This window comes from Chrysochloris asiatica, unplaced genomic scaffold (assembly GCF_000296735.1).
Source record: "Chrysochloris asiatica unplaced genomic scaffold, ChrAsi1.0 scaffold00041, whole genome shotgun sequence".
Lineage (NCBI taxonomy): Eukaryota > Metazoa > Chordata > Mammalia > Afrosoricida > Chrysochloridae > Chrysochloris > Chrysochloris asiatica.
This window is the reverse complement of record NW_006408559.1, coordinates 3,407,095-3,421,836: the sequence shown is the minus strand read 5'-3', so window position 1 is coordinate 3,421,836 and position 14,742 is coordinate 3,407,095. Positions and strand designations below refer to the sequence as shown.

Here is a 14,742-nt window from a genome sequence, read left to right as displayed (position 1 = left end):
CGGGGCCGGCCTTCCTGCAGTCTCTTCCGCTCGCTGGCTGCGGAGCCTGGGACGGTTGCTGTGGGTCTGGGCTCTGGGAAGTCGTCCAAGATGATTAAAAAATTCGACAAGAAGGACGAGGAGTCTGGTACGCGCTGGGCCGCTCACGCCCACCCTCAGCCGCGGGGGGCCCCTTCCTCTGCTGCCCGCACCTGCCCCAGGCACGGCGGCCCCGGGGGGCGTGGGCACCGGTGTGCTCGCGGCCCCTCCTCTCGCTCTCGCCGGGGGGCTTCCTGTGGCCCCTCCCCCGGCCCGAGCCGCCCCTCGGAGCCTCCCCTCGGCCAGCCCCGCGCAGCCTCGCGTGCGGGGGCTCTTGCCGCCCCGCCCTGGCGCTCCGCCCCCCGGCGCCCCCTCCGGCGTCACCCCTCAGAGTCTCTCCTTGGGGACCCGCCTGGAGAACAGGCTGGGTGCTGGGCCCTGAGCCTGAGCACCTTGATTTGGGCCTGGGGTCGACGGGATCCGCATGTGTACCAAGTCGGGGTGCCTTCTCCCCTCGAGTCCTTGGGAGCTGCCCCCTGGTACATACTCAGTGTTGGGGTACCTGCTCGGTGTTGGGGTGCCTGCCCGGTGTTGGGGTGGCGGCGCTCACAAAGCAAAAGGGGCTGGGGCAGCTCACCTCCGGCGGCCCTTCGAACTTTTCGTGGCGTTGATGCTCTATTAAAGCCTTCATTTCTGCCTCTCAGTCCATGTTAAAAGCACATGAGATAGAGCTTGTTTTTAGACATCAGCATGCCCTGCCGTCATCTCTAACCTTAATTGCTGTGGAAGTGACAGATATTTGTAGTGTTCTTGTTAAAAAGAGAACAAGGAAGCTGTTTCTCATTTCAGAGAAAAGCCCAAGACCTTCCACACATCTAGAGCCTGACCGAAGACTTTGATTCCATTTACACGTATATTAGTAGTAATATATGCTATGCTAGGAGCCCTGGTAGCGTAGTGGTTACGAATCGGGCTGCGAACCTTAAGGTCAGCGGTTCGAAACTACCAGCCGCTCCGCGGGAGAAAGATGAGGCTTTCTACTCCCGTAAAGATTTACACCCTCGGAAACCCTGTACAGGGTCGCTATGGGTCGGAACCGACTCGACGGCACTTAACAACAAAAGGAGCCCAGGTAGTGCACTGGTTAAAGCGCTCAGCTGCCAACTGAAAGGTCAGCGGTGGAACCCACCAGCGGCTTTCAGGGAGAAAGACGAGGCAGTCGGCCTCATTGGCAGCTTTGGAAACCCTGTGAGGAAACAGCGTGTCCCATAGGGCGGCAATCAGTCTGAATTGACTGGAGAGCAATGGGGTTTTTTGTTTTTAAATCCAAGTGCTCACCTCACTTAAATGAGATTTTTCAAACATTGAGTACCCTTCTAGTGAAAGTAAATACACTTGTGCAGAACGGCTCTTACAGATGTGCTTTGTTTTGTAATGTAGGTAGTGGCTCCAACCCATTCCAACATCTGGAGAAGAGTGCTGTTTTACAGGAGGTATGGTCCCAAGTACACTGTGTCCCTTTCTTTCCTTGTTCCATTTTAGAGCGGAGGGCAGAGCGTCCCTGAGACGCTATGATCAGGACATCAAAGATGAGAACATTAGAGGATGGAACTGAGTTAAGGGAATGTGGACATGAGCAGAAGGAGGAAGAATTACTTGCCATGGCGAGTTTAGAGCATTTAAAATGTAAAGACCTATAAGCTCTGCTACATGTTGGGAATTTAAAATGTATGGAGGTGTTTGGTGTGAGGTCATTGAAGGAAATGATATTAAACTCCCTTTGATTGACACCACAACTATTGTGATTGTCTGGAAACATTGATTCTTACCATCTAAAATTCATAAAATTCAAGTATTAGACTTCAGAGTATGAGTTATAAAGTATGGAATAGAAAAGCAAGGTCACATCTAATAATTTATCATATCCCACAATAAATAAAAGGCTAATGTTTTAGGTTGGTGTTTCAAGCTCACCATCTGCTCCTTGGGAACCCTATTCAGGGTCGCTATGGGTCGGAACTGACTCATGGCACTTAACAAGAACAAATGTTTTAGGGTATTGTGATTAAAATGTATGAAAGTAGCATTGTAGTATAAACATTGAACTGTGAACCACAAGGTCAGCAGTTCAAATCCACCACCTTACCCTATACAGGGTTGCTATGAGTTGGAACCGACTCGATGGCACATAACAACAACATTTTTGGATATTGTGATTAAAATGTATAATAGTTTTTATTAAAGTTGATTTGCTGTAATCTGTGATAGAAAAAGTAGAAAATATATACTATTAATGTTTTGTGTATCTGCAGGCGCGTATATTTAATGAAACTCCTATCAACCCAAGAAGATGTTTGCATATTCTTACCAAGATTCTTTACTTATTGAACCAGGTAAACTGTTTTCAATTTCCTTAGAGTTTGTATCCTGGAATAGACCTATATAGCATGCAGTGCAGTACTTTCTGGAAAATTTAACTTTTTACTTAAAAATATTTAAAACTTCCTGAGGACAGGGATTATAATTTATTTAGTTTGTATTCATGAGGTGCTAAATCAACTAAGCACATAGTAGATTCTCAGTACATACTGATTTGAGTTTTAACAAAACTAAAACAACCCCTTCCCCCCCAAAACCAAACCCAAAACCATATCCATTGCTGTTGAGTCAATTTTGATGTCTAGTCATTCTTAGGACCGAGGAGAGCTGCCCACAAGGTTCCCAAGGCCACCAGCCTACCAAACTGATCATGTGGGGAAGTGCTGTTGAGTCGGTTCCGACCCATGGCGACCCTGTATGAGATTTCTGAGGAGCGGCTGATGATATTGAACTGCTCACCTTGCAGTTCAAACCAAGCTTACAGTCCAGTGCTTTATCCTACAGCACCGTGTTTTAAATACTCAGATTTTATATTTATTATCCCTACACCAAGGAGCTCTGGTAGCGTAGTGGTTATGAATCGGGCTGCGAACCTCAAGGTCAGCAGTTCGAAACTGCCAGCTTTCTGCTGGAGAAAGATGAGGCTTTCTGCTCCCATAAAGATTTACAGCCTCGGAAACCCTGTACAGGGTCGCTATGAGTCGGAACCGATTCCACGGCACATAACAACAACACCACCATGATTAATAGCAGTATGATACTACGCAGGTAACTTACCCGTTTTGTGCCTTAATTTCCTTGTCTGTAAATAGTCATTATGTTTATAATTGTTTTGTAAAGTGGTAATGATTAAGTGAGGTAGTGAGGGCAAAGCATTGAGAATAGCACTGGACACTACTAAGTTTTCAGAAGTAGTTTTCATTCAGTCATTCAGAGAGATCTCCTACACACTGTTCTAGGTCCTGAGGATATACTGACAAAATCAGACAATATTTGCCCGTATGGAACTTAGATTCGCCTTGCCATTGCTATTGGTAAAGTGTTTTTTTTTTTTCTTTCAGACTAAAAATCTCTTATGAGGGCCTATGGCCTTAGAAAATGCAGGTTTGTTTCTTAGATTATGTAACTATGTTCTTGTTGTTAAGTGCTGCTGAGTTGGTTCTGACTCATAGTAACCCCTGTTTAGGGCTTCTGAGGCATTAAATCTTTGCTAGAGCAGAAAACCTCATCTTTCTCCCACAGAGCACCTGGTAGGCTCAAACCAGCGACCTGGTAGCTTTGGAGTCAATGCTTATCCTACAGAGCCACAACAATGCTCCCTTATAAATATAAATGTATAAATATACATGCCTGTTTATAAACGTGTACACATGCGCGTGTGTGCATACTTAATATGTATTTGTATATTTATATGTTTGTGTATACACATAAACCCTCTTTACTTGTGAGTCTATATGTATAGGTACATATACACGGACTCCTCAGGTGGTTTCTATTTGATGTTAAGATTATAGTTTTCAATTTGAATTCTGTGACTGAGAGTCCACCCATAGATTGAATTGGTTTTTATTGTATGCAAATGGAGATTGAGCAGTAAGCATGTACTTTTAAATAAACTATGGTGGTGGTGGCTATGTGCTGTGGAGTTGGTTCCGACTCATAGCAACCCTGTACAGGGTTTTCGAGGCTGTAAATCTTTATGGGAACAGAATGCCTCACATGCGGAACAGCTGCTGACCTTGCGCTTTACAGCCCGATTCGCAACCACTACGTTAACAGAGCTCCTTAAATAAACTATAGCTGTTCATTAGTATAGTCTCTGTGACGGTATATTAACAACATTTAAGGAAAGTCAATTTGATAGTTCTTTTTATAATATACATTGTGTGTAAGTTGGCCAAATCCATGATATAAGCAGAGGTTTGAGTAATTGAAGTGGATCCAGGGAAGCATAGACATGTTAAATATTTGATTATCATGATAAGGAAATTAATATGAAGTCTGAACTATGAACACGGTCGAGAACCTTTGTTTTCTCTCTTTGTTTAGTTCTTAGTAAAGAGCCTTGCAGATTAAAACATTCATATTTTTACCAGAATTGACTTATCTCTGTGTTCTTTGAATTTCAGGTCAGAAGGTAGGGACTTAAGATTTAGCAATATGGCTGAGAAGTATATGGGCTTATCAGTATACAGGTCCTGGTGTGGCACTGTGGGTTAATGCTCTGGACCACAAGTTTGGTTTGAGCCGAAGGGCGGCAGTTGCAGCTCACCAGCCACTCTTTGCAGACCCTATACATACAAGGCCTCTATGAGTTGGAACTGACTTGACAGCAGCACTTAGCACCAACACCAAATCTTTATGAAGGAAACCGGAAAGTCTCCTGAGGAGCAAGGTGGATACTCTGATGCAAGTCATTGTAAATGCTCCCTTTCATCCTAAATGCTCCCAAGTTTTTCATCAAAATTGGATTCTTCTATGCATGCCAAATGAAGTCCTGGTAGCGTAGCTCTGGTAGCATAGTGGTTATGAATAGGGCTGGGAACCTCAAGGTCGACAGTTTGAAACTACTAGCCGCTCTGTGGGAGAAAGATGAGGCTTTCTGCTCCCGTAAAGATTTATGGCCTCGGAAATCCTGTACAGGGTAGCTATGAGTCGGAACCGACTCCACAGCCCATAACAACAATGCATGCTAAATGAAGTCTTGGTGTGGCTCTGTAGGATAAAGCACTGGACTGCAAGGTCAGTTTGAACCGCAAGGTCCGGAAATCCTATACAGGGTCGCTATGAGTCACAGTCGACTCACTGACATTTAACAACAACATGCATGCCACATAGATTGAGGACTCATAAGATGTCATGTGACATCAGAAGTTGTGAAAAGTGACTAAGCTTAGCATTATTGTACAGGATGCTTTTTTAAAAAATGTTTTTATTGTGATTTATGTGATAGTTTACATGGGAGAACATTAGCTTTACATTCATCCTGTCGTATTTCGTTTCATTGCAATTATTACAGTCCCCTCCATGCATTATCCAACAACCAAAGGGTACACCCTGCAAGCCTTCCCCCAGGGCCATTAGCACACAACCTCTCTCCCTCCCTGAGTCTAAAGTCCCCAGCCGCTCCATCTCTCCATGTCATCACAGAATTGTTTTTTATGAAGAAAATAAATATTGAAATGATAATATTGCAAGGAGTCTACAATCTGTAATGTTTTAGAGGTGAGTGGAAGAGGTTACGTAAGCTCTTGCTACTCAGATGAATGTGATTCCCAGATCATCAGCATGTCCACAGCTGATAGCCTATAAGAAATGCAAAATCACAGACTTCGCTGCAGAGCTATTTAATCACACCTGCATTTTGGCAAAGACCCCAGGTGATTTGTTAAACACATTAACATTTGTGAACTCTGATCCAAAGCGTGCTTTTAGTGGCTCTGGCGGAGGAGTACTGGTGAAGCTTTCCTAGAATGAGCACTAACTGATAACCTCAAGGTCAGAGGTTCGAACCCACCAGCTGCTCCTTGGAGGGCATAGGGTCACTGTGAGTCAGAACCGACTTCTTGGCACTTAATAACAACAATTGTCAAAAAGAGGAAGATGCCCAATGAGATGGATTGACAACAGTGGTTACAACAGTGGACTCAAACAAGACAGTTGTGAGGCTGGCTCAGGACTGAGCAGTGTTTTGTTCTGTAGTACATCGGGTCGCTGTGAGTCGTGGAGAACAATTGCCAGCAGATTGATAGCTACTAGGAGCTCTTTTTGAAGCCTTGCTTTTTATATGATTGAGCTGGTTTTCATTGGTCTCATTTGCCATGTTTGCTGGGATTTCTAATATATAATTCTTTTTCGTTTCAGCAGTTTGAATCTACCAGGCATTCCACAGGAGTACTTTCTGCTCCTGTAAGGATTTACAGCCTCGGAAACCCGGTACAGGGTAGCTGTGAGTCGGAACCGACCGACTCAGTGGCATATGACCACCACCATGCTCCTCTGATAGGGCAAGCCTTGTTCTGAGCAATGGATCCCTGCTCTTACACAGTATAACAACAGCATTCTTATTTCATTACACTTTCCTCATTGTAGGCTTCCTCCTCCTAGTGAATCTCAGTTTATGGCATTTAAACGGTTCAGTTTAAAAGGTGAAGTGCTGCTGAGTCAATACCGACTCATGGCGACCCTGCATAGGATTCCTGAGGCTGTGCATTTTTGCAGGAACAGAAAGCCTCATTTTTCTCTTGCGGAGTGGCTGGTGGGCTCAAATCTCTGACCTTGTGATTCACAGTCCAATGCTTACTCTACACAGTCAGCACAACCCCTCTGCTGAAAGGTTAAAGACTATTAATCTAAAACTTTTGTAGTATGTTGTGTGCTAATGGGTTATTTTCAGTAAGGAGTGGATAAACGGTCATGTGAATTTATAAATTAAAAGAAAAAATAGTGATGAAGCAGGATGTTACAACATTTATTCTTGTCTTTTGAAAGATATTTGCAAAAGTAGATTAAAGAGGAGATGCTTACTGTGTCTTTTCTGTAAGTTTTAAAACTCGCTTCACGTTTTTTACATAGGGTGAACATTTTGGAACTACTGAAGCCACAGAGGCCTTCTTTGCGATGACTCGATTGTTTCAGTCTAATGATGTAAGTGTGCTTTTTATCCTTTGGGTCTGAAAAACTCTTTTTTTAGTTGTTGTCCTCAGGGAAATTAGAGTACAGCAAATTGGGAAGGGTATCTTGAAGTGCTTAAACGTACTTAAAAGTTGTTTATCTTTTATAAAATTTCAAAATGTTCATTAGAGGACTTGTGAAACTGTTAAGCGTATAAGATGAAGCTGTTCACCCACAGATCACCCATATGGTCATAAAGTCTGTTTCTGTCTGGTGTCTGGCGTGAGGCTGCAGAGGTGGGCTGGTAGAGAAAGCAGTGGGCATGGTTATGGCATCTAGAAGTCCTCCGTCAAGTTTCTGGTGGGCCGGGGATTGCTGTTGACCAGTCGGGGTGGATGGGGACCAGGGAGGAGGACATGGACTCTGGGGAGGAAGGGTGATAGAGACTGTAACCTGCCAGCACCTGTGTGTCTGTCTCTCATTGCTGTAAGCCAACCCGGCCTTCAGAGCATCACACTACTGTTGCACTTCTGTCTTCTAAATGTCACACACATTTCTCTTTTGCCCAACTCCAATGCAGAGTCCTACAGGAAAGGGGATTCTGGGAAACACAGCTTCAGCTTAGCCAAAATGCTATCGTTCAAAACAACCCCAGTTCACCCATATCCATTTGATGTCCATGGGCATTTCTTTTCATCACAGTTGACTTCCATATAAAACCAGGAGCAAAATCCTGTTTCCAGTTGTTGTGAGGTCCTTCTCTGTGGACAACCAAAACGTGCTAACACTCTCCCCTAAAAGAGGATTGATTTCATCCATTTTTTAGGTGATGTTCATGCTTCTAGCTGAGTTTTTCCTCTTTGATAGCTTCTGAATACTGATATGTAAGGTTAACTACTATTGATAATATTGTGTTAGCTGTAGACCAATAGAAGAAGAAAAGAAAGGGGAATAAAATGTTGAACGTAGAAATACAATCATTTTAGATTAAGGAGAAATACTCAAAACGATCAGTCCTCGTTTCTATGGCCATTTGGTCCTAGATGGTTTTTATAAATTCTTTTGTTCATTGTTGAGCCCATGTTCTCCTTCTCTCAGCAAGGGCTTCAGCAGGTTGCATGCCTGGGAAAGTGATCCACTCTTTCATTGCTGGATCATCTGGGTCATTGGCAGCCCTATCTTTATAGGTTTTCCACGACTCAGTTGTAGTTTTCCATTAATTACTTTCATAGGATATGGGAATACTCAGAGGGGCCCTAGAGGATCTGTTGTATTCTAGAAGACTCCTCCGTGTTGTGTGGTAACGTCCCAGGTTCCCTTGGTTAATCAGATCCACCGTGCCTCCAAACCAACAACCCTTTTTCTGCCTGTTGGCTTACTGGCCAGAAGAGCCCAAATTGGCAGTCTTGATTTCCAGTTGAGTGAAAATATGGCTCTGTCCCCTTGTGGACATGCGAGCATTCCTGTCTTGGGAGCCAGAACATGAGCCCAGTCGAGTTCAGAGTCGAAAAAAGGGAAGCTGCTGGTCTGTCATTAGGTAAGAATGAGAGGAACTCTTTCCATTTCCACCGGTGATTCCTGAACTCCTGACTTCTGCTGCTGGGAGAATCAGCGCCAGTTATTGGTTGCTGAGTTAAAGTACATGCCCCATCACCTCAGCTCTGTCGAGTATGGTCACTGAGCTGGCATCTCCTGTAACTGAGTCTTCAAAAGGTCACTCCACTGTTTCAACAGGCCACCTTTTGAAGAGTCATGGGAGGTGCACGTGTATGTTATTGCAACTGACTTGCTGTCTATTGAATTCCTTAGTTGTAAGCAACGTGATGTGGAATACCATGTCAGTCAGTAAGACACTGGAATTCTGTGGATAGTAGGTTGGGTGCAAACCTTTAAGCAGGAAGGCAAATTTAAATTCAGACTATCCTGTTTAGACCACAGTGCTGTCCCTTCCATTATAAAAATAGTCTGGTCCGATATAATCATCTTGCTACCAGATACTTGGCTAATCTACGCAGAAGTGGTTTATGTTGGGAACTTAGTATTGTTTTATTCTTTTTTGCTGCTGGCAGGTTAGGCTAGAACTTACAGCCAGATCAGCCTTTCTGAGTGGAAGTCCGTGTTGCTGAGCCCATATATAATCTCCAGCTCTACAATGATCACCTCTTTGTTTATCAGACAAAGAGACTGACTGGCATATAAAGACTGGGTTATCTTGTCTGCCTGATATTAAGATCCTACTTTGCTGAAGTTGCTGTTTGGTGAGAATTCACATAGGACACTAGTATCTGTGCCTGTTCAGAAAAGGCCTGTTCACATTCCTCCTCCCCAGACCTCCTCTTTACTGAATTTCCAATTGTGTTCCTTCCAAGGGACTAACTGAAATACCACAAAGGGGTGGCTATAACAAACTGCAATGTGTTTTTTTGAAGTTTAGAATGCTGGAAGTCCAAACTCAGAGCTCTGACTTTAGCGAAAGGCTTTCTCTGTGTTGGTGTTGACACTATGGGAAGCGCCTTGCTTCTTCGGAGCCGCTGTTCCTGGCGGTCTTCCGGTGCTTTGGCATCTCTTCCCCCATCTGTTTCTTTGGCTTGCTTGTTTAATCTCTTTTATATCTCAAAAGAGATTGAGCTCATGAAAATAATACAGACAACTCATTCCAAATGGGACTGTAACCACAGGCACAGATGTTAGGATTTATACCCATGATTTTTGCAGGACACAGTTAGATCCATACCCTAACTATCCAGTCATACCATTAGCAGTTGTGATTCTGACTCCTGGCACCTTCTACCCATGAATTAATGTTAGACCCACTACCAACCAGGTGCTCTGCTTGAAATGTCCCCAAACCACTGTCTTTCAGGAGCTATAGGCCATTTCTTGGTTGATTACTGCAAACTCATCTATAAAGCACACCTGGTCTTTCTTTCCCTTCCTCTGTTCATTGGTTTTAGGTGCAGGTTGATAGAGAGGGGACAGGGTAGCAGGAAGAGCCACTTGCTCAGGTGACTGACTTAGGCCTTCAAGGCGTCCTTGAGCCTGACCTCATGGAGAGCTGCTGTGCACACATAGCTTTATGACTTCGTGGCTCAGACGGCATCCAGTGTATCATGGCAGTGTAGGTCACATGGTAACTTAGTGGCCGTGGTCAAGTATTCAGTCTTGACTCTGGGCTCGTATCATCTCCAGAGGCACATTTCTCACAAGGCACATTGTTATTTGTAGAGGATGGTATAACTTTGCTCCAGAGTCCTAAGGGTCTGCCCTGTGATTCATTTGTTGGGGTCCAGTAAAGACTTCCCTTTGCTACCGAACCCCAAACCACTGCCCTCAAGTGAATTCCGATGTCTAGTGATGGCTGTTAAACAGAGTAGAACTGCCCCATCCAGATCCCAAGGGTGTAAGTCTTTACAGAGACAGACTTCCCCATCTTTTCTCCCACAGAGTAACTGGTGACCTTCAGCTCAGTTACCATGTCTGCTACAGACACTTCAGAAACCATCGCTGCACTGAGTCACGTGGCCTAAGTCACCAAGCAACTGCCATGGCTGTCTTGGCTACTGCAGAGTCTGCTTTAGTGCTGGGTCCCTCTTAAAACTGGCAGCTTTATGAGTTTTTTTTTAAATGAAAATACATTGGCATGGCATTCCCAAATGAGGTATATTGTTGTTGTTAAGTGCCATTGAGTCGGTTCTGACTCATAGCAACCCTGTAGAGGGTTTCTGAGGCTTTAACTCTTGATGGGAGCTGAAAGCCTTGTGGAGCAGCTAGTAAGATTTAACCACAGACCTTGTGGCTTGTAGTTGTGCTTATGGTATGAAGCTGCGGCTGTGCTCCCAATGAGGTATATTGTTGTTGTTGTTAAGTGCTGTCGAATCAGCTCTGACTCATAGCAGCCCTATAGAGGGTTTCCAAGGAGCAACTGATGGGTTTGAACTGTCAACCCTGTGATTATCAGAAGAGTGCTGATCCTGCATCTCTGCACTAAGAGTCCACTGAGGTATATGTTGCCTCCAAATCAAAGTCCACATGGCATTGTGCCCCTTTTCTAGTGATAGATTGACCTTTTAAGGGACTATCTGCATTGCTGGACCTCTAGAATTATCACCAAGGTGATAGGCTCCTGAATGGTTTCCTACTCTAATACATGGGTCTCATCAAGATGTCTAGGGTAATTGTTACCGTGTGTTTGTCAGGTCAGGCTGATATCATGGATAAAGGGGGATGGAATATTTTTGGAATATAGAGAGATGATCAAGTCCCTGAAGACTAGATTATGGCAGAAAGCTGAGGAGTTGACTTAGCTGTTTAAGTGTTGCTGTTAGGTGCTGTGGAGTTGGTTCCGACTCATAGCGGCCTTGTGCACAACAGAACGAAACCCTGCCCAGTCCTGTACCATCCTCACAATCGTTGTTAAGCTTGAGCCCATTGCTGCTGCAACTGTGTCAACCCATCTCGATGGGGGTCTTCTTCTTTTTTGTTGACCTTACACTTTACCAAGCATTAAGACCTTCTGTAGGGACTGGTCCCTCCAGATAATAGATCCAAAGTATGAGAGTCGAAGTCTTGCTGTCCTAGCTTCTAAGGGGCATTCTGGCTGTACTTCGTCTATCACAGATTTGTTTATACTTCTGAAAGTCCATGGCACTTTGAATATTCTTCTTCACCATAACTCTCATCAATTCTTCTACAGTCTTCCTTATTCATTGTGCAACCTTCACATGCATATGAAGCTATTGGAAATATCATGACTAGGGTCAGGCACACCGTAGTCTTTCAATTGACATCTTTGCTCATGAACACTTTAAAGAGGTCTCGTGCAGCAGATTTGCCTAATGCAATATGTCGTTTGATTTCTTGACTGCTACTCCTTTGAGTGTTGATAGTGGACCCAAACAAAATGAAGTGTTTGAGAGCTTCAATCTTTTCTCCATTTATGATGATGTTATTTATTAGTCCAGGGGTGAGAGTTTGTGTTTTCTTTACATTTAGGTGCAACCCAGATTGGAGGCTCTGGTTTTTGATCTTCATCAGTAAGCATTTTAAGTCCTCTTTGCTTTCAGCAAGCAAGGTTATACCATGTGCATACTGCAGGTTGTTAATATGTTTTCCTCCAATCCTGATGTAATGTTTTTTTTCATGTAATTCAGCTTCTCAGATTATTTGCTCAGCTTGCAGATTGAATAAGTGTGGTGGAAGAATACAGCTCTGGCACACACCTTTGCTGATTTTAAACCATTCATTGTGCCCTTGTTCTGTTCTAATGACTGTATCTAGGTCTGTGTACAGATTCCCTATGAGCACAGTTATGTATTCCGGAATGCCTAGTCTCCGAAATGCTGTCCATAGCTTGTCATGGTCCACATAGTTGAAAGCCTTTGCATAGTCAAGAAAGCAGAAGTGAACATCTTTCTGGTGTTCTCGGCTTTTAGCCAAGATCCATCTGACATGAGTCCACGTATTCGTCTGAATCCAGTTTGAACCTCTGGCAGTTCCCTGTCAGTGTACTGTTACAGCTATTTTTGAATTATCTTTAGTAAAATTTTACTTGCATGCCTGTGATATTAATGATATTGTCCAACTATTTCTGCATTTCGTTGGGTTACCTCTTTTTGGGATTGGCACAGATATTGATCTAGTTCAGTCAGTTGGCCCACGTAGCTGTCTTCCAAGTTTCTTAGCATAGATGAGTGAGAGCCTCCAGTGCTTCATCAGTTTGTTGTGTTGAGAGCGATTTGAACTGAAGACATTGTTGGAACATTCCAATTTGTAGTCCATCGATTTCTGGAACCTTGTTTTTCGCCAATGCCTTCAGTGGAGCTTAGACTTCTTCCTTAAGTACCATTCACTCTTTATCATGTACTACCCGTTGAAATGTTTGAACAACCACCATTTCTTTTTGGTACAGTGACTGTGTATATTCCTTCCATCTTCTTTCAATGTTTTCTGCATCATTCAATATTTTGACCATAGCATCCTTTAGTATTGCTAGTTGAGGCAAGAACTTTTCCTTTAGTTCTTCTAGCATGAGAAATGTTGAGCATGTTCTTCCCTTTTGGTTTTCTAACTCTAGGTCTCTGCACATTTCATTGTAATACTTGACTTTGTCTTCTTGAGCTGCTCTTGGAAATTTTCTGTTTCACTCTTTACTTCCTTGTTTATTCCATTTGTTTTAGTATCTCTACAATGGGGAACAAGTTTCAGAGTCCCTTCTTACATCCATTTTGGTTTTTTCCTTCTCTCTTGTCTTCTTAATGAGCTTTTGTTTTCTTCCTGAATATCATCCTACACCTCTTCTCGTCTTCCCTCACTAGTGTCTAATGCATCAAATCTGTTTTTGAGATGATCTTTAAATTCAGGTGGGATATGTTCAAGGTCATATTTTGGCTCTCGTGAACTTGTTTTAATTCTTGTCACCTTCAGCCTGAACTTGCATAGGAGCAATTGATGGCCTGTTACTCAGTCTTCCTTTGGCCTGGTTTTGGCTCATGATGTGGAGCTGTCCACTGTCTCTTACAACAGATGTAGTCAATTTGATTTTGGGTATTCCATCTGATGAGGTCCATGTCTGTAGTCCTTTACATTGTTTCAAAAAGTTATTTGCAATGAAGAAGTCATTGATCTTGCAAATTTCTATCATGTGATTTCCAGCATCATTTCTATCACCAAGGCCATATTTTCCAACCACTAATCCTTCCTCTTTGTTTCCAACCTTTGCATCCCCATCACCAGTAATTATAAATATACCTTTTTGATCTCATGTTTGATTCATTTTAGACTCAAGACATTGGTAGAATTCTTCAATTTCATCTTCACTGACTATAGTGGTTGGTACATAAATTTGAATGATAGTGTCATTAATTGACCTTTGTTGTAGATATGCAGTTATTATTCTATCACAGATAGTACTTCAAAAGAGATCTTGAAATACTCTGATGAGGAATGTGACACTATTCCTCTTCAACTTGTCATTCCTAGCATAGCAAACCATATGTTTGTCAGATTCAAAATGGCCAATGCCAGTCCATATTGATAATGCAATCCATTTTGGCAACTTTTAACTTTCCTAGATTCAGACTTTGTACATACCATGTTCCTACTATTAATGGATTTTTGCAGCTGTTTCTGTTCCTTTTGAGTTGGGCCCTTCAACAAATGAATGTCCTGAAAGCTTTACTTCATTCGCCTCTCATCATGGTCAACTCTATTTTCAGGAGGCAGCATTTCCCAATCTCCAGCCTGAAGGACTCATCTCCCGGCACTTTCTCTAACAAGATGCTGGTGAGACCCATAATGTCTCAAGATCCAGTTTTCTGGTGCTGACAGTATTCCACTGCTGTTCACAAGGTTTTCTTTCAGTGGCTGAACATTCAGAAGTAGTCTGTCTTTCCTTCCTCTAGTCTTTCTTCATCTAGTAGCTCAGGTGAAACCTGTCCTCACCATGGGTGACCTTGCTGGTATTTTAAATATCAGTGACATAACTTCCAGCATCACAGCCACACACAAGCCACTACAGATGGACAAACTGACAGACGAGCATTGTAGGTGGAAAGTGAGCTCAAACTCCCAGTGGTTACTGTAGGTCCTCCGTTGGCCTCTACTCGGATTGGTGGACTGTACTGGCATTTTGGGCCTCTAAAAATTAGTGTCAGTTCCGAGCCTGTTTCCAGGGGTTTCTGAAAAGTCTGATTGTTTTCCCTTTTTAAAAATGCGGAGTATACTCTGGTTTCT

At 43.2% G+C, this 14,742-nt stretch overlaps 1 protein-coding gene across 1 annotated transcript in view; it reads left to right on the top strand.

Moving 5' to 3' along the window:
- The first annotated feature begins 6 nt into the window (after window positions 1–6).
- COPG2 (coatomer protein complex, subunit gamma 2) overlaps window positions 7–14,742 on the top strand; it is a 176,032-nt gene continuing 161,296 nt past the window's right edge. Inside the window, exons 1-4 of the mRNA XM_006861142.1 lie at window positions 7–127; window positions 1,459–1,511; window positions 2,331–2,411; window positions 6,973–7,044. Coding sequence (XP_006861204.1) covers window positions 91–127; window positions 1,459–1,511; window positions 2,331–2,411; window positions 6,973–7,044 — 243 coding nt within the window. The 5' untranslated portion in view covers window positions 7–90. The remainder of the gene's footprint in view (window positions 128–1,458; window positions 1,512–2,330; window positions 2,412–6,972; window positions 7,045–14,742) is intronic.